General features: G+C 45.8%; 3 protein-coding genes across 9 annotated transcripts in view; 1 reads left to right on the plus strand and 2 right to left on the minus strand.

Moving 5' to 3' along the window:
• The first annotated feature begins 33 nt into the window (after nucleotides 1–33).
• Nucleotides 34–6,362, plus strand: UCK1 (uridine-cytidine kinase 1). The gene is made up of 7 exons (XM_065695730.1): nucleotides 34–161; nucleotides 260–419; nucleotides 1,162–1,258; nucleotides 1,340–1,482; nucleotides 1,567–1,661; nucleotides 2,706–2,754; nucleotides 3,119–6,362. Exons 1-7 carry the CDS (start codon nucleotides 75–77, stop codon nucleotides 3,304–3,306), a joined length of 819 nt encoding a protein of 272 aa, XP_065551802.1. The 5' UTR covers nucleotides 34–74; the 3' UTR covers nucleotides 3,307–6,362.
• POMT1 (protein O-mannosyltransferase 1) lies at nucleotides 6,237–19,705 on the minus strand. Its single transcript, XM_065695733.1, has 20 exons — nucleotides 19,579–19,705; nucleotides 18,073–18,216; nucleotides 17,682–17,788; nucleotides 17,055–17,105; nucleotides 16,566–16,712; nucleotides 15,467–15,578; nucleotides 14,667–14,732; nucleotides 14,002–14,095; nucleotides 13,402–13,557; nucleotides 12,686–12,816; nucleotides 12,347–12,442; nucleotides 10,917–11,009; nucleotides 9,711–9,807; nucleotides 9,527–9,619; nucleotides 9,234–9,354; nucleotides 8,879–8,976; nucleotides 8,277–8,390; nucleotides 7,645–7,771; nucleotides 6,789–6,966; nucleotides 6,237–6,572 (listed from the first exon to the last, which is right to left on the minus strand). The coding sequence occupies exons 1-20, from the start codon at nucleotides 19,584–19,586 to the stop codon at nucleotides 6,398–6,400; spliced, it is 2,208 nt and encodes a 735-aa protein (XP_065551805.1). The 5' UTR covers nucleotides 19,587–19,705; the 3' UTR covers nucleotides 6,237–6,397.
• A 3,787-nt stretch (nucleotides 19,706–23,492) lies between these two features.
• Nucleotides 23,493–25,993, minus strand: part of PRRC2B (proline rich coiled-coil 2B) — a 44,257-nt gene continuing 41,756 nt past the window's right edge. For 5 of the 7 annotated variants that reach the window (XM_065696022.1, XM_065696023.1, XM_065696018.1 and 2 more), the window contains exons 30-32: nucleotides 25,864–25,955; nucleotides 25,186–25,306; nucleotides 23,493–24,732 (exon numbers count right to left, since the gene is read on the minus strand). In XM_065696022.1, the coding sequence (XP_065552094.1) occupies nucleotides 24,592–24,732; nucleotides 25,186–25,306; nucleotides 25,864–25,955 (354 nt within the window). In that variant the 3' untranslated portion in view covers nucleotides 23,493–24,591. The remainder of the gene's footprint in view (nucleotides 24,733–25,185; nucleotides 25,307–25,863; nucleotides 25,956–25,993) is intronic. The other 2 variants (XM_065696025.1, XM_065696024.1) reach the window with 1 other exon arrangement.

A 25,993-nucleotide genomic window follows, 5' to 3' on the forward strand; every position in this document is an offset into this window, starting at 1 on the left:
TCGGTGGCCCCGCCCCCCCCCCCCGCCCGGACTACAAATCCCATGATGCCCCGCGGCACCCCCGCAGCCTCGCTATGGCGTCCGCCGGCGGCCCCGACCCGGACCGGCCGCGGCCCAGGCCCTTCCTCATCGGCGTCAGCGGCGGCACCGCCAGCGGCAAGGTGAGAGCCGGCAGCGAGCCCGCCGGGACCGGCTGCAGGGCCCCGCTGCGAGGGAGGGCGCCCCGCGGCCGGGCCGCGCCTGACCCCGCTGCGCTCAGTCCACAGTGTGCGAGAAGATCATGGAGCTGCTGGGGCAGAAGGAGGTGGACCAGCGGCAGCGCAAGGTGCTGATCCTGAGCCAGGACAGCTTCTACAAGGTGCTGACGGCCGAGCAGCAGGCCAAGGCGCTCAAGGGCCAGTACAACTTCGACCACCCGGGTGAGCCGAGCCCCCCGCCTGCGCTGAGACCGGCGGGGCCGCAGCGGACGGGCGGTGCTGGGCGGCAGAAGCGCCGCTTCCCCCGCGCCCCGTGGGCGCGCTGTGCCCGCTGAACCAGCCCTGCTGCTGCTGCCGGCTGCTGTTGTAAGGCAGGGCGCGATGCTGGGGAGCATCCCGGCTCGTACCGGCGCTGGCTTCTCATTCCCGGCTCCCGAGAGGCACCAATAAACCCCCGGTCCTGTCCCTATAAACAGCTGCTCCCCTTGCTCAGGGTGGCGTTATGGACTGCAAACAGGAGCACGGCCCGCCCTGGTGCCTGCTATAGGCTCACCAGGGTGGATGATGGAAAGCGTGGAAGACGCCTGAGGTTTTCTAAATTACTCTTAGCCGACAGGTTAGAAGCGTCGCACACCCACCGTTGTGTGCAAATCACACCATTACCAAGCGGTTTGGGGAAATTACACAATGAATTAGCAGCTTTGCGTCTGGGCTCTTCATTTCACTGTGTTGTAGTTGCTCATCAACAGCAAGTTCTGGCTTCCTTATCTCTGTAACCAAGCACAGCAGTTACCACTTGGGCAGGGAGCGTTAGATTGCTGCTGGTAGGAAAGAATAGGCTGTAAGTTTCTCTTTTCCTGCTGGATCACTGGGCAGAGTTTTTCCTTCAGGTCTAGGCAACCTGAGCAGAACATCTGATGCAGCAGCATCTACGGTTGTTCCTCTTTAAACGTTCCTCTTGCAGATGCTTTTGACAACGACTTGATGCATACAACCCTGAAAAACATTGTTGAGGGCAAAACAGTTGAGGTGCCAACGTACGACTTCGTGACGCATTCGAGGTAGGTTTGAGGGTTGTGAAGGGGTGGTGTTTGTGAGGGTGAAGCCCGACGACAGCCTGCACTGGCTGTTTCTCCCTGCAGGCAGGCAGAGACAACAGTCGTCTATCCCGCCGACGTCGTGCTCTTTGAGGGGATCCTGGTTTTCTACAATCAAGACATTCGGGACATGTTCCACCTCCGGCTCTTTGTTGACACGGATTCTGATGTCCGGCTGTCCCGCAGAGGTAATGCTCTGCCGGCACAGGCAGCGGTACCTCATGTGCCTTATTCGTTGTGATGAGACCGATGGTTTTACCTTTCCACCCCAGTTCTGCGGGACATGAAACGTGGGAGGGACCTGGAGCAGATCCTCACTCAGTACACCACCTTTGTCAAGCCTGCCTTTGAGGAGTTCTGCCTACCGGTACTGAGTGCTTCACTCCTTTGATGTGTGGGGGTTCTGGGGAGGGGAGAGAAGGAGCAGGGTCAGCTGGGGATGAGCTGCGCTGTACACGCAGCAGTGGTGGCTGTTGGTGTTCAGACTTCACCCTTCTCACACTCTCCCCTCTTCCTCATCTGTTTGACCATTCCAAGCTGCTCGTTTAAGGAGCTGAAGTGGTCGGTCCATTCTGCTTGCAAAGCACCATGGGAATCCCAGGAGGCAGTTTTAGCACATGGGTCCCCCTGACTGGAACACTCCCGCTCCGCATTTATTCTTTACTCTTGCAGGAAGTCTTGGTTTCCTACAGGCTCCCTCTCAAGAGGGAGCACTGGTGAATACCTGGGGCAGACCCTTATAGCATCTGCTTGCTATGCTATATAATGTGGGGCCAGTTTAAGTGCTCACGTAATCAAATTAATTTGTAACAAAGCCTTTTGAGAACAAAATCCTGTTTGTGAATTAAGGAAGATGGAAAAGGCAGCTCTCGATGGAAATCTCAGGCAGCTCTTGCTCTGGATCAAAGTAATTCAGGGACTGTAAAAGCACTCATTAGGAACGCTGAGTTTGCCAGCCTGTTTGAGAGTGCTGGTGGAGATCAATAAAGTGTCATCAGAGGCAGGAAAGAATTTCACATACGTGTTGAATACCTGGGTGCTTGGCAGAGATTTAGCAGTGCCCTGTGAAATCCTGATGAGAACCAGCTCTTAGCAAACAGACCTTGGCCTCAAGCGGATGACCTGCTGGAAGGCAGCATAGTCTTCAGGAGTGTACAAGCTCCTGGCTTGAGCTACTGCTTCTCCCTGCTGCTTCACTGCAGAGGGGCAGTAAGAACAATCCCTGATCTTAAATCCAGAATGACTTCTCAATTCATTCAGGTGTTTACCATGACCAAGAGCATAACCTTGCAGTCCCAGAGCATGGAACCCTCCCCATCTTTGCCCCCCAGCTTTCTGGTATTGGGTAGCAGCTTCTTCCTAGACTAAACCTGACTTTTTCCCATTAAAAGTCTCTGTTTGTGTTTTGCAGACAAAGAAGTATGCAGACGTGATCATCCCCCGAGGAGTTGACAACATGGGTAAAAGGGGGTTGGGTTCTCTGATTTCTTTGGGGAGCCCACCTTTGGGGTTGGGAGGAGAGCTGCCTTGTTTGCAGGCTTCTAAGGAAAGGTGTTTTGCTGGAGGGCTGTAGGGGAGGGAGCTGCTCGAGCGCCTCTGCTGAGGGCTGGAAAAAGCAGTGTGCTATCAGATGCAGAGCAGGACACCAGTGTTAAAACTGGTCTTGCAGTTGTTTCTGTTGAGGTCTGACTTGCTGCAGAGGGCTGATAGTGTTTTATTTAAGGGCTTGCTAAAACTTGAGTGGAACAGGGCTGGATGCTCCACAGTTTCTAGATAGCTCAGCCAAGAAAGCCTACGTGTGCTGTTTCCCATTCCTCTCTGCAGTTGCTATAAACCTCATAGTGCAGCACATTCAAGACATCCTCAATGGAGACATCTGCAAGTGGCAGCGAGGGGCGATGAACGGACACGGTCGGACCTACAAGCGCCCATTCCCAGAGCAAACAGAGAGCAGCAGTGTGCTCGCGGCCGGGAAGCGCTCCCACCTGGAATCCAGCAGCCGTCCACACTAACCCCTCAGTGTCTGAAGGGTTTGCCAGACCAATGATGAAGACAACTTTGGGAAAGGACTTCAACAGAATGGTTGGTGAAGTGCCCTTTAAATCATCCTGGCAGTGGCAGGGGTACTGGTGTGAAAGGCCTCACAGAGGGGAGAGAAAAGGGTTGGCCTGCAGCCTCCCTCCCCTCCAAAACCTCTCCCTCTTCTCCTTGCCATGCCTGGATCACTGCTGTTACTTGATGACCTGGTTGGAGGTGGTGCCATTGCCTTTTCCGAGTTTTCAAAATGAGATCTAATGCTGAAGGCTCCCCTGAAAATTAAGTGCTCCTGGGGGTTAGCAAGAGACCCCATTTCCCTAATGGTGATCTTCCTTAGAGGAAAATTATCTATCAATCATCTTATCTGCCTGGTTTTCTCAAAAGAAAAAGCAGCCTCTTGGCCAGGACTAGCTCACACCCTGTTAATTTTTAACAAGCAGGTGTAGGCCTTCACTTCTCCACCTTGGGTTGTGGCATTGCTTTCCTGCTGGCCAGCTTCCCTTTTACCCCATGGGGATGGAAGGATTGATCTATAGAGGAATCTCTCCCCTGAGATAGAGAGAAACAGGGAGTGTCTGGGACAAATGGGAACTTGCAGTTCATCAAGTGGACAGGCCCAAGCTGGGTGATTCTGGTTCCTAATTTATTCCTTTCTAAGCCCCCAAACTTTGCTACACTGTATGATTATTTTTTGTACCCAAAAAGTTGTCTTTACCAGTTAGTGAATGTGTGAGCTCCAACTGGATTGAGTTGCTCATGGAAACAGAGACCTGATCTTGTCATTATTAGTGTCTTTTAGGGCATTTGTGTACTGCTGGTTGCAGATTCTGCTGGGTGGAATCCATCAGCTTCTGAGCTGGGTGGTAAGATCAGCAAGGCTGAAAGCAATTGCAGGAACCTCCTTCTGATGGCACAAAGAGCTGCCTGGACATGCTTCTACCCTCTGGCAGGGTCAGAGCCTTTCCCTTGCACTCAGTTTAAACTCGAGAATGTCTGGTTTGCTAAATAGAGCAGACAAGAGGCTGGAAGTAAACAGTGACATCCCAGTTCCTATTGTTTACCCCAGATAAGTGACCCTGCAGCAACATGAAATGAAGCACAAGCTGGCCTTTGAAAGTGTCCTTGTGATATGCTTCTTGAGTCTGGATTTACGGTGTCATTTTAAGGAGTAAGGGGGAGGGAGATTATTGAGAGGACCTTTGTCATATTGGTTAGTTTTCTAAACCCAGGGTCTGTCTGTGTTCGATGGGGGGTGTGTGACTTGGGCTGATGAGCAGATGAACAGTGATGAGAAATGACCATTTTATATAAAAGGTATCTGTGCTTCTTGCACTACAGCAGCACAAAGGTACAGGAAGGGACACGTCTGGAGATGCTCTTAAACTTGACAGTTCTCTTTCCCCTTAAGTCAGAATTGTTCGTGTTAGTTCTGTAATGGCTGAAGCTTTGGAGGAAAATAAATAAAGTGCACTCTGCACTTTCATCCTTTACAGTCTTTTCAACACTGGAAATCAGTAAAGGTCTGTTGTCTGTGATCCCCACAGCTCAGAGGTACACTTCTGTAATGCTGAGGAGAAAGCTCTTCTCCTAACTGCTGCTGGGTGCTGTTTAGCTCAGGGTGACAGACTTAGAGTATGAGCTACTGTACTGAAGCATTAGCTATCGGGGTTGACTGAAGTAGGAGCAAAACAGTCACTAAAACCTACTCTGAATGACTGTGGTGTTTGATCATACCTTCCTCTGGAGGCGGGGGGAGCCCAAAGCAGCCTTGAATAGCATTTGTTAGAGCAGTGAGGAATGCTATAAAGAGCACCCTGGTCAGGCTAGGAGTCCTGTTCTTGGTCAGCTCTGAGCTCTACTGTCAGATCCTGCTGTGGCAGCTACATGAAGACAATGAATCGGATGTGGTGTAGGTACTGTAACCCTTTTTGAATACCTGTACAGAACTATTACAGTGTCCCCACTGAGCAATCCCAGTCCTTCACGTGCACATCCTACTCTAAATTCCTCTGCTGGTGCAGGCCAGGGCATAGGCTGAGTTAAAATGGGTTTACCCTGAACTCGTGTACAAGTTAGAGCAGGTTTCCTTGTCAGCATGATCAGTTCTCACTTGAGTTCCTCTTCCTATGAGATTGAGGTGTAAACCTGCAGCCCAGTAACTGTGATCCTGCCATTGATAGTAATGGGCCACAGGCTTCATGTGAATGCCACAAGGCCAAAGGATTCTTCTGGTTTTGGCTGACTTCCTGGCCTGCCTGAAGCTTTGTTTTAGCTTGTTTAGCTGTAACAGCAATTTTTGTAACGTCTGTTTTATTTTTGCTTAGCTTCATAAAAAAATATGGTTATGCCAAATGATTATACATAGATAATAGTATCAAGTCTACTCTCTGCAGAATGAACTATTTATAAACTTGGCTTAGTGCTGTAATGTAATGAAATAGGGATGATAGCAGAGCATTGGAAGTGGGGGCAAAGAATGCATTGTTGAGGAATACCGTCATGGGATGATGCTGGAGGCTGCAGGGCCAACTACTGAAGGTTAAAAACATGTAAGCTTTAGAGCTGGAAAACCCCGGTTTTTAGGAATAAAAAGAAAACAGAGGAAAGTATCTGATATGTTGGAGAGTAGAAGCCATTTATAGTAACTGGTAACATGGAATTGCAGAGCAAGGTGCTAGGAAACATGTAAAATAGCCTTAAGTGCAATGTAGTGCAAGAAGTAATGAACCATCACCATCATACTCCCAGGGCAAGAACAAGAAACCCTTGCAGCACGCTCTTCCCTGCTAAGTAGCTGGGATGCTGTTGACTGAATTCAGCAACCCTGAGGAGCAGTGGAAGGGCGAACGTAATGGGGGCAGAAACTGGGAATTATGCTCATAACAAACTGTATTACTGTTGAGACTTTTCTGTAACAGTGTTCTTTTATTTTCTTTTCCTGTAATAGTTAGAGCTGGACTACTGTCAGTTATTTGATCAGTCTGTTAAGATTTCAGTTACACTAACAATAAATTCTTGGCTTTGCATAAAAGGTGTTTCTTTTTGCCTGTAATGAGGTGGTAATTGTCACTGTTTTCGGATCAGGATGTTCCAGCTGTCCTTCCAGCGCAAGTCCTTCAGTTCAGTAACAGACAGGGAGGGCTCCCCATAGGTCACAGGGCTGAATGTGCAATAGACAAAGTAAACTGAAGAGAACCAGGCTATGATCAATGCAGTGAACATGCTCTTGAGCAGCACAGATCTGGCATGAGAGAGGAGGGGAAAAAAGCAGTTACACCAAGGCTGGTCAAACACTTCATCCAGAAGGAAGATTTCATATGGCCTGTCTTCTTCAAATGCAGAACGGCCACTGCTGGAAAAAAGCCCTGCTTTCCCTGCAGCAGCCTGCCAAGGTGCCAACCTGGGAGAAGAGAACAGTGTCTCTTCTCTTGTCCACCTATCCATTAAAATAAAATACCTGCAGAGATGATCACTGATGTGCTGTAAGATGATGGGAATCAGGAGAATCTGGAATGTGAGGGCAGGCAGGTAGTGGTACAGGAAAAGTGTTTTCTCCATCCCAAAGAAAGGCAAGTAATTCACAGCCCAGCCTCCAACACAGATCCCCCCAGCTGATACCCAGAGCTGCCATGCATCTGCAGGAGAGAGATAACTCAAAGCACAGTCCATGGAAACATAAAGTCTCTAAGAGGTTGCCTGTTGTCATGGTTTGTTTTCCTCCCACTCTCTATAGTTTGTGCTAATACAACCTTTAACTTAACCACATACAGCTGAGGGAAATGATTATGTTTTGTCACTCAAGATTGTAAGTACCCATCAAGACAGATTAGTGCCCACATGGAGCAGCTTCACAGCGTGACAACAAAACATGCTGTCGGAAAGATGAGCATTAAACTGCATGGCCATACAGAGGAGATGGTACCTCAGCAGGAACAAACACATCTAGAATAAACCCCTCCTCACACAGCCAGTATCTACCCATTTTAAATCATCATGAAAGGGCTCAGTAGAATCCAAAGCAAAGGCCTGGATGTTTCTTAGATCCAGGGAGTGACTCAAATACTGTGATGCCTACTATATTGTCTTACGAGGTGATGGTCTTCATGGGACAACCATAATCAGCCTCTTCATGGGCTACGCTAGCTGTCTGTGTATTCCTAGTACAAGTATCAGGTTTGGAGGCAGGAAAGAGTGCTGGGATAGCCAAGCACGTGGCTGTAAATGGCTCTGGGGGCCACTAGAGTGTAGCAGAACAAGCAACAATCCTCCCTCCCCGACCAACCTTGACACATACATACACAATGGAATCAGACCTTCAGGAATGTCGTAGATCTTTCTCCTGCGTCGTATCAAGTACCACAGGGACAGACACATGTAGACCAGAGCAGCAACATTAGCTGAAGCCCAGGTAACAACATTCCCAAGGAGGTGTATCTGGGCCTTAAGGATAAAAGCCAGAAGTAGGAACATGCTGCAGTTCTTTTAGGTAACTTTAAATATTACCTACATCTACTTGCTAAATTAAATGTCAGGATGTGCATGGCTGGGAACCAGATCTTTCCTGGAACAAAGCTGGCTGATAAACTTCACTGCTTTAAGACTCTTTTGTAATGTAAGGCATTTAAAAGATGCTATTGGAAATGAACTCATCTCCTAAATGGAATCAATAATGGAAACTATTAAACTGCAGTTTTCCTTTACCAAAAACAAGATGACATGATTTAATTAAAAGCAACTACTGTCAAAGCTGGATCTCATGCCAAAACCAACCCCAGCCCTCAGGGAAAATATATTCTTAATACAGGACAAGTTAATCCTGGCACAACTCCTTGGCTGGAACTGCAGCCCTGCTCCCACTCACACTCCCAGAGCTCACACCTGAACCCAAGGCTGATTTCTTCACCAGGCTCTTATTTACCCATTTACTTCTACCTCTCACACTTACACTAGAAGTTGGGTGGAGCCAGTAGGCAATATTTGTGTCCATTGTGATCCAGTCAAGAGCAGAGGAACTGTACTTATGCTCTGTTTCTTCATTTTTTAATGTCAGTATTTTCCACTAGGAAAAAAAACAGAAGGGTTTTAGAATTGCAACGATGAGTGGGATAGCAGGCATGGGTAAACAGCTCCAGATGTAAGATATGAAGTTCCTAACCTGGGAGTGGAATTTTGCATATCTCATACTGGATACTAACCAATATGGGGGGTTTATTTTGTTTTTATATAATGCACTTCTACAGTGTTAGTAAGGGCATCAACAGAACTGACTGCATATATAGCACATTACAGTTCAGTTTCAGACAGCTTCTGGGTGCCCAACTGCCCTTCCTCCCCTTCTTTTTTTACACAATCACTTGGGTATTCATTACTGAATAGCATAAATCTCTAATGCCCTTCTAAGTGCAGTCTGAAAGATTTTTTTCCAGTGAGGAAGCCAAACTATCAGCAAGGAATAAACAATGAATCCTCAGGCTCAGAGCCTGCAAAAATGCTCAGGTTCCTGCCCTGCAGTAGAAGGCAAGATGAAGGGAGTAACAAGGCACTCACCTGCAATTCCGTGAACTTTGCCATGAAGCTGAGGTTTTTACTTATGTCCATCTGTGTGGGAGAGTGGAGTTCCACCTCCCTCTCTTTTTGCTCTAGGCCTGGAAGAAAATAGCATAGCTCAGAAATAACCACTAACAGACAGAAAGCTATAAAGGGGAGCAAGTACACAGGATATATCCCTGGCTCCTCACAGTCCCTGCAGCCTGTCTCCAATACATAGTCCAAATGCAGACCTCTTAAGGGGATCTTGACACCATGATAGAGCCAGAGCTCTATCATATGATACCCCCATCCCATCAACATGAAGCATCCCTCACTCACAGAGATCTGCTTCGAGAACATGGCTCAGACGTACTTTTCCCATATCTGTGCTCTTCCACATTCCACACCATGCTCTGGTGGTAGCCTTTGGATAGCTTCTCACCAACCACCTCCAGCTGCCGGTATCCCCACTCAGGTAAAGATGCTCCACTGAGCTGAAAGTGAAAGAAGACTGTAAATTTACAGCCCTGCCAAACACACTGAGGAAGTTTCTTGTTTATTTACTTGTTTGTTTTAGTGGTTTGGGCATTTTGGAGCAGAGAGATGAGTAGTTTATGAGATTACAAGAACTGCATGGAGCAGACAAATAAACACAAATCCACTTGCCTTTAGCACTGCAGAGGTGTTCACGTGAACAAACCTCACTTCTGACAGAATTGTCTTCCACACGTCTGTGTCAGACTCCCGATTTACAATTTCCTACAACAGAAAGATGTCTTTTGGTTGTCATGTTGCATCAGCTACTTCTGCTGCAACACAATGAGCTCCTCCCTTCCCTTTGACCACTCACCACTCTCCAGAGGTTCTGTGCTGGCATGGAGATGTTATAATCAATATAGCAGGAAACTTCTTGGGAGTGGGGGCTAAGAGGGGCAGCAACATCATGCCTAGAGGACAAGCAAAGCATGATCCTCCAACACCATTTCCCAAATTCATATAGAAAGCAAACTCATAAAGGTATTGAATTGGCTTAGACCAGACTCAGTAATAAAGCAGAAAGTAACACATTTATAGAGATTGCACTGTTTTCTCTGAAGGAAAACCCTCCCCACTAACAAGAGCTGCCAGCAACAGCCCCAGAGGAAGCCAATACAGATGCTTGCTATGCCAGGCTGAAAAACAAGCACTGATTGTGGCAAACAGAGATGCTGTTCACTGAGGTTTCCAGTAATGAACAAATTAAGTTTGGAAGTGACTTCTTAAAAACCCAAGCTCAGAACCCAACCCCCTTCCTAATCTGATATTTGAGTATATGCAGACGCCCTTCAGGAAGCAGTCAGGAGGCAAATTCATACTGCAGTCTCCAAAAAACAGGCAAGAAGCCATGGCAATCAGCCACAGCACACCGGATCCTTCAACATATCTTCCTCAATTCCAGAGCACATCTCTCACATAAAAGGCTCCTCCATCAAAGTAAGTGGAGCTGACTTTGGGTTAACAGTCACACAAAATACTAAATATCTGCACCTGCTTGGAGTAGAGGCAGTGAAGGGGCAGGGATGAAGACTCACCAAGGGGCCTGTGTATTCAGGAACCTGCAGAACCACCATGAGATGTGAACATAGCTGAAACCACCACTAGTCCCTCTAAGGCTATTAGCAGAACAGAGCAGAAGCAGCTAGCAGCCACTGAACAGTATCGTGATTGGTATCAAATCTCACTGCCTAGTTAACTACAAAAAATAAATAAGCATACAGCATCCTTTCTCTGGGTTACAGGGATGGCTTATGCAACTAACCATGAGGTCCCTCCTATCCTCTTTCTATATATATGTGTATAAAATATATGTGTATAAAATATATAAATATATAAAATGCAGATATAAATATATAAAAAAATGCATATATAAATACATAAAATGCATATATAATCCATGAATAACAGGCAGTTTATATATACCTGAATGCAAGAGTGTTTCAAGCCCCGAACAGTTATTCTGAGAGACAAGCAGCAGAATTAGCCAGCAGACTCAGCAGAGGGTGAGGGAAGGACTTACGTGTTGAGGTACCGAGTTGTGATGCCATGGACCAGCTGCACGATGTGTCCGTGCCTGACGGGACGGGGTGGGTTACTCACCACCAGCTGCTGCCTGTGTGGAGTGACACCCAAGAGGAAGTGGTTACATACTTCCTTAGATATAAGGCAACCTTGTCATGACCAAACTGTTAGGTTAAGAAGCTGCAGGCAGGGATAGATGTTTGGGTGGTAAGATGAGAATTTAAAGCCATCTACAGGTGGAACCAAAGCTCATCAAGGCAAAGGTGAGTTAAGGGAAGAATGCCTCAGGATCAGTAATGGGATACCAACACCCCAGCCATTAGGTCAGTGGTCCGAATACAGGTCAGTCAGAAGCAAGTTCAGATTGTTCCCACTAAGCAGCTGTTTGGTGGCTTCTGTGAAATGAGTAAGTGCTTCAGTGAGGTCTGACAGGTTTGTACTACAACTGATGTTACTTTTGGCAGAACTGTAAGAGAGATTAATGGCTATCTCCACCGTGAAGACCAAACTCTCTGTTTGCTTCTGGGGAGGTCTAAAGCTTCCTTTGGCAAGTGAGAATGCTAACTGCTGCCTGTATTTTACTGTACTCTATTCTACAGAAGGAATCCACATCCTCCAGGGCTTGTAAGAGTCTTGAGTTTGAAGAATTCTAAGATGTACTGTGTTTCTGTGGTTTTGGTAAAGTTCCTGCCTGAAAGGTTTGCACTATGGACAAACTTTCCCAGTGTGGGTGTGATTTATAATAGCTCACAGTCCTTCTGATAGGACTCTTTATACAGTTTCCAGAGCAACATAAAAAAACATCAAAAGCAACTTTTTGATCAGTATGAAATGATAGCACACAAGGGCTTTTATTGGCAAAGAGTCCTGCTCTTCACTGACAGTTCTAATGGCAAAACACTTCAGCACAAACCAGGCCTCTTAGGCACAGGCACCCACTTGGAATCCCTCCCAACATGGCAGATTCTACAGCTCATCCCACACTTTAAATACAAAGAAATACTCATTCTGCAAAAGTGATTTCTACTCTCTACTGAGACCCATTCGAGTTTGATAAAACTCATCAAGGCACTCTAATGTCTGGCTCACACACTTCAAAAGGCAGAACTTCCCTTTCATGAAAGCACCTGAAGAGTTCCCACTGGTCTTGTGAGTCTTTAAAGTTCCCCTTGTGCAAAGCACAGCCCATGTTCTGGCAGAAGCAGTTCAGACAGAATTTCAGAGTCCTCGATAATGCTTTTAGCATACTGAGGAGGAATGTGCAAAGAGCCTCCCTTACCAACTCTGCAGCTCAAATCACTTGCTTAGGATCACACATGGCCTCATAGGATAGTTATGTCCAATCCAAGCTATGCCCTCATTAGGTTTTGGAAGCATAGAGAAGCTATGCTGACAGCAGCTTGGCATTTAAATCTCTTGCATACTCACATTCCAGGATCTTTGACGATCCACCAGTTGTTCACATCCTTGAAGGGATAGCAGGTCACCTGCTGTTGATGGGAACTACCTCGGCCATTCTCATACCTGTACAGAAGGTTAAAAACACCCCACAGATGTGTTATGGAACATTTCTGTGCTCGAGCCACAGCAATACAAATCAGGACCAGATCACTGGCTCCACTCCTACAGAGCACAGAGAATCTGTGCATCTGCAGTGTGCTCTGAAGGATTAAGGAAGAGATTGCTAGGACCCAAACTGAGACAGTTGGACTGGCAGGTGAAAAATCAGAACTTTCACCCTAATGCAGACCTAACCTGATTCCTCACCTGATGGGATAGGTATTTGTGTGAGAATGGAGCCAACACTGCATGGGCTTGCCCAACACGTTCCGCAGAGTAATCTGAGAGCCGTAGGCCACCTCTAAGGGCTGACCCTGAGTGATTCGAGCCAGCCCACCCTGGGAAGTATAATGACAGGGTAAGTGGAAAGAAACAACCCAGAGGCTGTTTAAATTCTATAGAGAGTCACTTGTCACTTTAACTTAGCAGTATCTTAGCACAATGCTTTCTCATTTGGCTGTATCTATAAAAAATCAAGTCTTGCAGCACCATACTCAGCAGACAGCAAATACACCCATGCCTGGAAGACTACATAGTCTTAGGGAATATCCCTAAAGCCATGCTGTTCTAAAAGACAGGCTAAGCACTCTACTACAGAAAATCATACTATCATCCTGTAGTATACATCATCACCCAAGAGTTCAGTACTGTATCTACTGCTGTGGAGTTTCCTATACGAGGAGACAAATCTTTAGCAGAAGAGTTAATATACTGTTTGTGGTTCACTGTGAAAAAGCTCTTCATCTGTTATTAGGATTTCAGTCATTATTGCTTCATCTACAGCAGCAAAGTAGTTAAATGACATAAAAGATGACAATACACAGGTCAAAGGAACAAGACTGCACACCTTCTAATAGTGAACATAAGACAGATTTCCCCTCTTCTTCCCTAATGCATGAGTTTCATGACCACATTTTCTTTACCTCCAAGCTGGCTTGGAAAGCACTTGTCATAATCTGGTCGTGAGGCCCAGAGCGATACAGCAAAGTCAAGTGAACATAGAAGAAGGACACATACATTGCCACTGGGATGATGACAAGGGCCAGTACCCTAGCTAGAAAATGGCACATCAAGGAAACCTAGAACAACACAGAGAACTCACTGGTTTCATGCTCCAGATATGAAAAATATTAAAATACCAGTGCACTTGGTGCGTTTAAGTTTCCCCAACCACCCTTACTCAGCTGTAATTTCATGGACAGCTTGGTAACTTCCACCAAAGATCTGAACCGGAGCTAGCAGAACGCATGTGAAACAGCACAGCTGCCAAGCCGCAGATCACCAAGACATGGGTAAGAGCAGAAAAGCCAGTCACACACACGTTTTTCTTAAACTTCATTCTATCTTCCCCAGCAACTGCTGGGAAACTGTTCTATGACAAGAGGGTTTGCAGACTATGGCAAGGAATATCAGTACAAAACCCAGCTACACACAGCACTGTTTTCTGGGGGTTTGCAAGGCTCCTGGCTGGCTCCTGGCCTGAAAAGATACACATAATATATTCCGCATATTGCACTACGTACATTTGACAAGTTCTGGTCTCCTATCACATGCCAGAAGTGGAGTCCTGCGATGGTCAACAGCAGTATATAGGTAAAGAGGCCCATATATTTCACTCTGACAAGAAAGTGCATAAAAAAAGAACACAGTTAATAATTACCTAATGTAAGACATAAACATTCAAACTTTCTCTTGAGCAGGATGCATTAAAGTCCAAGGACTTAGATCCATGACAAGTTTCATACAACATAAATAAGCCTCAAGGCTTTGACAGCAGAAAATATAGTTTGTTTGCCAATTACATTAAATAACCACAGCGACAGAGAACCTTCCTGATGACAAGGTGGCAAATCACAAAGCACAGAGCCCCTAAATCCAGACTTACTGAAGCTTGAAGCAACTAGGAGGGAGAGGTGAAATGCAGATGCTGATTTGTAACACAAAACCGTCTCTGAGAAAAATGTTTTGTTCTTCCCAGGACAGTACCCTCTAATGCCTGTTCTTGCCCACTGTGAATTGATGAACTGACATCCTCACTATAGAAACAAGCTAACTAATCAAAAAGTCATGGAGATGTCTGTCTAGAATGGCACCAAGAATCAATCTTCAAAATCTAAAGGCCCACTGATAACTCCGATGGCAGGCGGGACAGTCAGCTTTCTAAAACAAAGTATATGTCATCACTTACCCAACTGCACAAGAACAAGCTACTCCAGTCAACAGGAGCCAAAACCACCAGCTTCCAGAAAAGGAACTTAAATAAAAGGACAAAGAAAAGGATGTTATGGTGAGACCTGGCCACCTTCTTAGGATCCTTAGAATTCCGGTAATTTAACTTGAAAACAACCTTGCAGGACTCCACTATTCTTTATTCTACTCCTTATTCTCATTCTGAACATCCCTTGCTACCAACTCTCAGCCCTGACCTACAGTGTGTTCTTAAATGTATTTCTCTGTATCCTAAGAAGCAGAACTGAACACTACCTGCTTTCTTATACTAGAGATAAAAGAGATGTACTACATCACTTGCTGGGCTCAGTTTAAAGATAATTTTACTTTAATGAAGATTACTTTATTCTCTGCAAGGATCAGAGAACATGTGAAGTTACAAGAAGAGAGACATGGATCTCTATACTCAGTACCTGTAAACAGTAACAAGGGAGCATTCAGTGACCTGTTATCATCAGTGTTTCTGTGCACAGAAGGAAACCTTCTAATAAATAGTTGTGTGGTCAAAGAAGTACACCCAAGGGAGTTCTTTTGATTGTAAAATACAAAAAACAACCTTGCTACTACTTAAAACAATCTTTGACATTGCTCAGAAGAGAAAGCTTCTGGGCCAGCCATATGAGAGGTCAAAGCATAGGATTCTACGGACAGATGAAGTGAGCTGCAGAATGGTGAAGTGACTTACAGAAAAACCCACACAGGCTGTACAAAAATAGATCACGAGAATATCCAAAAGGATGGGAGGCAATCCAGCTTTACCTATGCTTTTGCAAATTGTAGAACTTCAGATAGGCCAAAACTGCAAGTAGGATAAAAAAAATCAATATTGATTCCAGGAGCATGAACCTTGACTGAGTAATCAAAGAGTTCTCTGTTGAAAAAGAGAAACAGACACAAAATTAGAGAAATTTATCTATAGGCAAGTGATACCTCAGACAATCACATCATTACCCAAGAGAAGGACCTGTTCCTTTAAGGACAGATAATTCATTTGCAATTTTACTGGCTGCAACAGGGAGGTGTTGGGTTTAAACGGACAAAAACCTCCCAGCAGGAGCAAAGTACATAGCCATAACTGTCTCCGAGGACAAAGAGGTGAGCAAGTCATAAAGTCTGGCAGGAGGCAAATGAAGGTGCTGTGCTTGCCTACAAAGGCAAAGAAAATCAATGCTGGGAAATCCAGAGAGGTGTTTCTCAAGGCAAAGAGAGTTCAGGCAGTGACCCCAGCAGGCCAAGTGCATGATGACAAATCTTAAAGAAAGGATGCTGCAAGGAGCTGCTTTGTGCGGGATTCCCTGAGCCAGAATCAAAGCAGCCAGTAGCTAGGAGAGTTTCTCTTATCAGACTGTTAAAGGGCTGTTGAGAGGCTCTTTCCCTTTCAGGCAGCTGCCAGCAGACCCTCAAGAGAAAAAAACCAAGCAATTGAGTTACACACACCAGAACAATGTCAAACCATGGTGCTAAAGGACACAGGCTGGTCTGCTGCAGTTTGGTGATGAAGAAATTTGATGAGCTCTGACTCTAAGTAGGGTTGTCCTGTATGTTATAACTCATCCTGCAAAACTCAGCGAGAGTACAAGTCTCCTTGGATGCAAGAAATGTTTTTTTTGCAAGGCAGTGCCCACTTCACTTAATAATGAACTTTATAAAGCTTCAGCCTTGAACAGCAACCTGCTGAAAAGCTGTAAAGATCAAGGGAACCAGCAGAAACTGATACAGGCCAGGCCTGCAAGTGGGCATTCTGTATTGATAGCATTCTGTGGGGAGATGATGCCTCTTAGGCACCCTAAAAATTCACAAGGGGAAAAGGGACCCTTCTCCCCCGTATGAAGAATGAGGCCCAGGGGAATAATCTTACCTAAGAGAATTAGAAGAGCAGCTCCGAGTGCAGCACAGTGGGAGAACTGCAGTTCTACCAGAATCTGGTAAGCTAAAGGCACACAGAGAGCACCAGCTAGTGCTGGCAGGAGTCGCAAGGACCAAACGGGAACGTTCATGCTGTATTCTGAAGGAGGAGACAACAGTGATGTACCAATTTGGAAACTTAATTGCAGAGAAGACAGATCAGTGCAGAACTCCTTATGACTACAGCAAGTTGCTGAATCTAATTCCTACTCTTACCGATTTATTGTGTCTTGTCTGCTTAAACTGTTCTAACTGACTTAAAAGATCAGTGATATGGAAACGTAGTACCTTAAACTTCTGTTACAGATGTGCAGAAGTCTTATTTAAGAGGAGAAGTGAAGGTGCCAGATAAAGCATTGTTTCCACTAGTCAAAAGGAAATCTGTCAACTGCTGAAATACTGCTTATTTTCACAGAATGAGACAGTTACAATCAGCTCTTACCAGCTCCAATCCTGTTCCATAAGAAGTTGCCATCAAATCCTCCTAAGTAACCTACAACATAAGCAACAATTCAGAACTTCCAGCCTCAAAACAAGTATAAAACCCAGTGCTAAATCGGGAACCATTTCCCATACACATAGCATTTCCATGCATGAAAGCCCTCTTTCCCCAAAAGGTCCTCCTTTGTACTGTCATGCCTACAGTAGTGCTTGATAATGTGCAGAGGCACAAAGAATATAAATGGGGAACAGCAGCTTCTCAGTGACAATGTTAAATGTATATTTAATCTCTCCTTCCCGTACAGACACTTCTATGTTGTGCACATCGCAGCTTCAGAAAGGAACTCACAAAATCTGCTTGTTGCCTACTATTTCTAGTCATTAGCAATTCTCATTTACCTTTCTCTTCCTACAAAGCACTGGGTAACACAGCTCCATCACCTCCCCACTACTCATGCAAAAGCCCCCTAATGATACTAAAGGAAATCCTAATTGTTTCTACACCAGAATCTCTCATCTGCCTTGTGCTTTTCCTCAGTAATAGGACCTGACAACTCATTTCTAATGAGCACTTCTCTATTCCACAGTAAGAGGCAACAGCCACTTCTCAATTTCAGGAGAGCCCTACCTCCCAAGGCTAGCAGCATATGGCCAAAAGGTGGGCCACTGTCATCCACAAAGAAGATCCTCTTCATGTAGAGCGAAACGAACTGGCCATAATAAACTTCATCAAAACTGCAACACAAGAGGCAGAAATGTATCAAATCTAACTGGAAATATCCTGGAGGCTACAGGGATACTAAGAAAGAAAACACTTGATTTGTAGGCAGGAAGCTAAGTGCAGCAGCTTTGCCCCGTTACCTTCCCCTCAGGAGTTTCTATGAGAGAAACACAATCTCTGTATTTACAGAGGCTGACATCAGGCAAGCTCTGCTCTTCCGCTCCTGCAGTCTCACTCACAAATGTTTAAAAACCAGAAGTCTGTGTCATTCAAGTAGAAAATAAACTATTCTACTCACACTACAGCCCGTGGGTAGGAAAGCCCCCAGAGTCGGCTTATTAATCCCATCAGAGTCAACACCATGACGTTCATATTTATCTCCACAGTAACGACAACCGGCTCCTTCAGAAATCCCAACATCCTGTCAAAGGTCTGTCCAAGCCTCCAGGAGTAAACAGAGAAGAGCAGCAGTCACCCTTTTGCTCAAAGCTTGCTGAAGGTCACACAACAGAAAGCATCCACCACTTTCTGCTTCTAGCAACTAATGATAGCTAATCTTCCCAAGTGCTCTCGCTTTCCACATTTATGTGTTTTCTGCTGTACCTACAGGAGTAAAATGAAAAATGAAGATTTTATCTGCCCTACACGTATATCATGCTTCTACGTGTGTTATGCTGTTGTAAATTCTAAGCTAAAAACTTTGCTTATTCTTACACTGGTTCTGCAGAAACAGAAGAGCTTAATTCAAGCCTATATTCCGCTCTGCGCAAAGCAAACCACCCAGCCCAAATTCTGACACTAGTGATAGGGAAACCACGTGCTGAGGCACCAGGCTGCTCAGGTAGCTTTAAAAACAAACAAGAAAGGTTATTTCCTTGCAAACTTGGTTTACTTCTGGAGTTGATGAGGCAGGGGCAGAACCCACAAACATCCTCTGTGTTAAAAGGCCGCTCCTGGAGCGCAGGGGTAGGTGCTGTAGGGCTCTAGCGCAGCCTAGGGGGGAGCACTGCAGAAAGCAGGATTGAACTCTACTGCACACAGAACTGCTAAAAGTTAGGTCAGAAAATAAGGAATCAGTGTTGTATCTCCTCACCTCAACACAACTGAAAGTTATCAGAATAAATCCATCTGCATGGCTTTGATCGGATGAGAACAAAGCAAGCTGCCGGCACATCACCACCTTTAAGCACAGTGCCACCGTCCTTCTTTATCACTACCTACGAGACACAAGTGCTGTGTGGAACAGAGTTTTTGAGAAGCCCCTCACAAAGCCGTGCCCTCCACCAGCACTGCGGACAGCACAACACTGTCCCAAGGGCTGGTCACCCATTGCCTGTGCTCCGCCATCGCCTCGCAGGCCCTGGGATCCCCAAGGACCCCCTGATGGAGAGGATCCTGCTTCTCCCTACAGTACAGGCAGGCCTTCAACCCCGGGGCAGGAGCGCAGGACAACCTGCCCATGGCTCCTCAAGAACCATCAATCCTCTGTCGGGCTTTGCATCCCCTTCATGAGCCTTACGAGGCGGTGATAGGGCTACTAACCCCCACCAGGCCCTGGATCCCCTTTTGGGCTCTATGGGGGGCAGCAGCAGCACTTCACACCCCGGCCTCACCCTTGAGGCTCACGGGGTGAGCAGGACCCCACAGCCACCCCGTCTCCAGTCCTGGACCCTCCTCGACGGCTTTGTGAGGCGGCTCAGGACGCCTAACCCACACCAAGCCTCCCGTTCTCCCCTCAGGAAGTACCCCCCGGGCATCGCACCCCACCTTGAGGCTCAGGACAGGGGTCAACAGCGCCACTAACCTCGCCATGAGGCCTCCCCACCGCCCCTTGAGCCTTACGGACGTGAGGGGAGGCGGCGGGCCCGGGACCCCGGCCCTGAGGAGACAGCGGGGGGAGCACCGCTCCCCGCCAAGCCTCCGGATGTGGCGTCAGACGCACGCAGCGCCGTCAGCGTAGGAAAGGGCGGAGCATCCACTGTTGCTATGGCGACGGCCGTGTGGGATAAAGCCGCGGCCTGCCCGCCATGGCGGCGGTGGGGAAGGAGCTGCAACCTCTGATCAGTGCAGCCCTCCACTCAAATAGAGTAAAGTAAGTCAAAGAAAAGAATACACGCACAAGCAATTTACCAAAAGAACCAGACGAGGCACATGGGAATTTGAGAAAAGCATAATCTGCTTTATTTTTTTTATTTTTTTTTATTTAAATAAGGAGAATTCTTTCATATGGAAAGAGCTAATACAATCACATATTTGAAAGGAGAAACAATAGGTACTGAAACGAGGAGAAAAGGGGCGATAAAGAGTGTGCCGCAACTGGCCTGGTGATGCCGTGATTCGAGTTCCGGTCCAAGGAAAAGTTCCCAAAAAATATATATAAACAGGTTGCACGTTACACAATTATCCATCGTCTGCCCTTTCAAATATCTGGTCTACATGAATAGACAAAGAGAGGAAAGGCCAAAAAAAAAAAAATGTCCTATACAGGTCATGAGGTTAAAAGCTTTAAGGAGTACAATATCCCCTTGAGAAAACAACGATTTACAGAGAACCAGAGGGATTCCAGCTAAGGACAATGCCTCGAGACATGCTAAGGGGGAGCGCCTCACTGCTGCTAGTCCCTAAGGAAGGGGCTGCGTTGCGGCTGCAGACATCCCGAGGAGCCGGGGACAAGCATTTGCCCCAATGGAATGGCTGTGGCCACGAAGAATAGCTGGTGGTCTTTGGGTTAAAATAAAGAACAAAGGGGTTGGATTGCTGCTGTTTCTTGTCAGCAGTTCCACTGCTTGGGCAAAACGCACCTTTTCCGTTGATGGGCCACAACTAAGTGTATCCTGATGCCTGTTGTAAACTCTCATTCACAAATGCATCTTTCTGACGAGGAAAACTGGGCTGCTGTACGTCAAAAATAACCCGTGCTACAAGGGATTAACCCGTGCTGAACCAGCCAGAAGCAAAACAGAAGGTTAAAACGCAACAGAACGAGATCCTGGCATGCAGTGGTGCTTGGAAGCGAAGAGCTGCCTGCCAAAAGGTGAGCTCAAACGCTAGACTTGGGGTTTTTAATATATACCTATAAATACACAGGAACCACAGGGCAGCTTGTAGCTTTGCAGCATTCTTGCAAGGAGACTGTTAAACGGAGTGCCTCTGCATGAACACAAACACGCATGGGAGTCCAATGGGCTGCAAACACATTCAGAGTCACTGACGACTGCACAGTGGCACATGGCAGAGCCAGGATGGAAGATCAACAAGCATACCTGTTTCACTGGTGACTGTGCTGCTTCCACTTACTTAGAAATACACAAAGTAGCTTTTTTTTTTTTCTTTTTTACTTCCTTTTCTCCTTTATTTTTTAGTATATTTTTTTCTAAATTAAGAGCTAAAAGAGGGCTGGAGAGGAAAGCAGCACTGAATGCAGCTGCTGGCCATGAATCACTGCGTATGAGAACCAATTATACACGTGCTTCAGACCTTCAGCTGAACAAAAAGCACCGAAGTCAGCCTCTGAATAGTTCTGCTTCACCCACTGCTGCTGGAAGCATGGATTCCACCTCTCCCTCCCACTGCACCTTTCCTAGCAGAAGGAGCCTGCAATTTGGTAGCTGATTTCCAGTCAAAGCAAAAGCAACTCACAAAGGAATAAATCATTAAGGCCCAACCCTGCAGCAATGGAGACAGCAAGCAAAATATCCCCTCAGAAACCATATCCACGCTCTCTGCATCTCCATTCTTCACTTTCCCAAGCTGAATTCCTATCAGCATACCAGCACCCTTGGCATTTCTGCATCGAGGATCAGAGGCTTTCCTTTTGACTCAAGAGCACCACAAATTGCACTAACCTTGCACTAGCTTTAAACAAACAAACAAAAAATCTATGCCAGAAAGGAAGGATATTGCACTGTAGAAATCTGGGCTCTAAAACTGCTTTCCATCACACAAAACTCCATTAAGTGAAATAGAGTCTTGCCAACTGCAGCTGACAGTCACGCAATGGTGAGGAATGGAACGAAGCTCACATGCATTTCTTGGCCTTTCCTGCACAGAATAATTCAGACATAATATATAAATAGAGCAGTGAAACAATTACTTTTTCACCTAGACCTACAACATCAAATACGTATAAATAAATTCTAGTGTTTTATTCTGTTGGGGGAAGGAATGGAGGGGTTAAAAGAGAAGGGTGATCTTTTTCAACAGGAAGTATTGTAGTTCTGATGGCATTTACACCTGAGGGACTGCAAGAACTTGTATCTAGCAATAACCCAGTTTCTCCAACATATTTGACCATTTTAAAGTCATACAGGTAGGAGGAAAGAGGTTAGTGTCTTTGTAAAGCTTACGTAGTGTGTCTAGGGTAGGAAAGAGATGTGAAGGGGGGCTTGGATAAGTCTCTTTAGCCATTACAGTTAGATTCTGAGCTGATATTAGGTAGGGCCAGCTGGGCAGAAGGATGATAATGAAAAAAACAAAGGAAACCCAGACAATCCTCTTGTTCATGAATTCCAAGGAAGAATAGAAAGGAGGCTGGGACGTCCTACTGGTGGAGCAATCTTTGGAAAACACTGGGAGCAGGATGAGCAGATGAGGATGCAGGTCTGGGAGACGGCTGAAGGCTGGGGAAGCATTTCTCGCTACATCTCCAACCCTATACTTGGATGAGGGTACTAGAGAGATGCTGGCACACTCTGCTCTGAAGTCAAAAATTCACAAAACATGAGGGGAAAAGAGGGCTTTTGTTTTTCTTAAAGTACCATCCTATCCCTTTCCCTTTGGGTTCTCTCTGACACAGTCAATGGGGACACCTGTGGAGAGGGGACATTACTATGCCTAAGTTAGTTTACATTTCTAAGCTCTTTAAAGCTACTGTATAAAACATTTATACTTAGCTTAAAACTTCAAATGCATCCCTAGAAAGTTATGAAGGATCTTGCCCAAAACGGGGGGGGGGGGGGGGGGGGAGGGAGGGGAGGAATAAAGCAAACAGAGAAACAAGAACACCTTTCAGATCCCTTCCCAAATACATTCTTTGTTCAAAGCATCTTCTTTGGAACCACCACCAAATGACCTGCTGCCACCCAGCAGAGGCAGACAGCACAGCCAGTTAGCAAGCTGTCATCTCCTGCAGAAATGGTTTCTTTCCCTCACTTCAGAGTGACCAGCCCACTTTACATTTTGAAAGAGCTAAACAAGACAAACCAAGGTAGCTGAAAGTAGTGAGTTTACTTAAGACTACCGTCAGCTAAAGGACTCCATGCACTTCCAAGAACCTGGAAGTCCATTCTAAAAATCTACATACACACGCACACACACACACACAAATCAAAACCAAACAACCACAGAAATAAAAGCCAACCCCTTCCCACTGGGACCTTCCTTCCATAGATCAAACACTGGTGGGGAAGTGTGAGGTGACGGTAACTGTACACGCACTATAAGCAACTGCACTGATGCTTTGCTGTTCATCTGGGGAAGGACGAGTAAAAGGATGATTCCAAACTGCCTTTGTAACATGCATTTCCAACACAAAAAAAGGAGGTTCCAAGTGTGCTAAAAAGGCTGCCTTGCAGAGGGGCTCCCTTCACGATGTGTTTCTACATTGATTTTACAAAAGGCTGTTGAGTTAGAGGGACACAAAGCAAGACTTAAGGAAAAAGGAGAAGAGCAAAGCTTAGGAGAGCAGCCCCAAGGGATGAACACAAGATAGAACAAGTCTTGGGAGACAGGAAGAATTAGAGCGGCCAAGGTAGGGAGCATAAGAGAGCATCACAACTACAAAAAGTAGTCTATACAGACCCGTTGGCTCTGGCCAACTCTTCTAACGGATGCGTGGTGAGGAGATTTTACATTTCATAAATCTATGATTTACATTTTGTTGTGTGTTTGGCAGTCACTAAAAAATCCCAAACCCACAAAACCACCAACCAACCAAATCCCCCTAGATCCAGATGAGTTTGCAACAGAAATTCGGAGTTTTTTTTCCTTAAAATGAAAATGCCACATTTTTGTTGTGCACGAGCACCCCAAAGCTACAATTAACATGGTGCAAGTCTCAATATTAATGCACTGATCTACTATATACCTTTAGTACACATTTACTTTTAATGCAAGCACTGCTTCTAGCTTAAAACAAAGATACTGAAAAATTACTGAATGCCATAACTGTCCTGTATTTTTAAAATCAAATAACCTGAAAGGCTAAATCATCTGGGGAAATATACCCAAGCAAACTCAATTTAGAAGAGTCATGATTCTCAACATAGCACAGAACCATATATAAAACGAAGCAGAGTTTTGTCGGAACATAATTTGAGTGGGAGGGAATTCTTTTTGGAAAGGAATGAGGAAAACAGAAAGAAGGGGAAATGAGAGAACATATAAAAGTTCTGCTATAAACAAAGATACAGCATTTCTGTAAAAACCTCAGCTGCCTTTAAAATGAAAAACCTCAAACTAACCCCTCTCCCCCAGTTGCCACTCTGCTGAGACAGAAGTAGGGAAGGAGAAGGATGGGATTTGCCAAGTGAGCGATCACAGCTACCTGTGGATGGGGCATGGGGAGGGGAGGAATAAAAATAAGAAACAAATGGCTCGAGCCACTTAAAAGTCACAAGGTTGGTTTTAAAGCAAGCAGGTCAATGTCATATCCACTGTTTCAAACTGCTTTGTTGGGAGACAGGCTTGGATGATGTTGCTGTAGTCAGTCTATGTGGGCCAGGGAGTAGATCTGGCAATTTTCAGGAGATCCAGTGGGGTCCAGTCTAAGCTGCAGGGCCTCTCAGGCAGCAGGACCAGGCGGGTATCAGAGGTGCTCCTAGGCCTTGCTTTCCTCCACTTTGACTGCCTGAGGTTTTATCGCTCCTGTGCGCACTGGCTTCATCTGGTTTGTGGAGGCTGTTTCTTGCAGCTTTACTGCTCCCAAGTTGGCTTTATTCTCATCCACCCGCTGCTTTGCCTTTTGACATACAACAACAAAGCATTAGCTACCACAGACACTTCTAGGTGGATGTAAAAACCAAATTGTGACCATCATTCATGCAAGACATCGTATTTGTTCCAAAAATCCAGGTATTTCTTCTCTTCCGGCACACTCCGCTGTCCTAAAACATCCCACATAAGGATCTCAAAGTGTTTCACGTCTCGCAACGCAAATAACCCACAAAACCTCAACAACAAACAACACAGACGCTGTAAAACAGGTAATCCTCTAATCTCCCCTGACTTTCAACTCACACAAGCATTACTCTCGGACTCATTATAATGCTGCCTACCCACTCACTCTCCCTTCAGGCAAAGTTAAGAGCTCTCGAATTACACCAGCCTTTCTGACACTCTTGAAAGTCCAAAGCATAAGCATGACAGTGTATAAGAGCAGACACTGTTGGGTCAAAGTACTGATGTACGCTACCTGCTGTACATAGTGTCCTTGCACAGAGCCCATACTAACTGCTGGTCCAGATGGCTTCCCACTTGGGCTGGCAGAGCTAGGCCTGGAAATCGAAGAGTCGACAATATTCATGGAGTAAATTCTACAATGGAATGAGAACCTTATTCATGTGTGAAAGAAAAAACAGACAGCAGAAAGCAGCAATTGACAGGGAATGAGTCTGCTGTGCACATCAGCGAGCTCCCCAGCCCAAAAGACAGCACATGGATTGGTTAGGAGAAAAAAGGCTTAATGACGTGAAGGTCTGGTATGTCTAGACATGAGCACCACTCATCTTGAGAGCACCATGCTGGAAATTAAAATGCCTACTCAATGAGCCTCAAATTTTCCACCTTAACAAGGAACACACAAAAGCACACACCAGTTCTAAGCTGTCTTTAAGACTCAGTTAACAAGTAACTTCATGCACATCCCACAGGCATAAAGGGCCAAGACAGATACACACTGGTCCACACCCAAAACTGAAAGCCATGATCATGCATTTTGATACACGTATTTGGACTATAGCGAGCACATTCTACACATGAAAACCCAAGTGTATCCTGTACAGGGATGATGCATGCACCATGTCACTGAATGGGGAACACTACTTCTTCCCCATTCAGACTACAGAGAGTTTAAGTTCCATAGACGTGTTACCTGTACGTATGTGGTGATGGTACAGACCCTCCAGAGGACATACTCTGTTTACCATCAGAGAAATGAAACCCTTTCATTTCCATTTGGGAGGACTACAAAGGAAAATGAGCAAGAGTATCATCTTTGCATC

The sequence above is a fragment of the Lathamus discolor genome, chromosome 15 (genome assembly GCF_037157495.1).
Source record: "Lathamus discolor isolate bLatDis1 chromosome 15, bLatDis1.hap1, whole genome shotgun sequence".
Taxonomy (NCBI): Eukaryota; Metazoa; Chordata; class Aves; order Psittaciformes; family Psittacidae; genus Lathamus; species Lathamus discolor.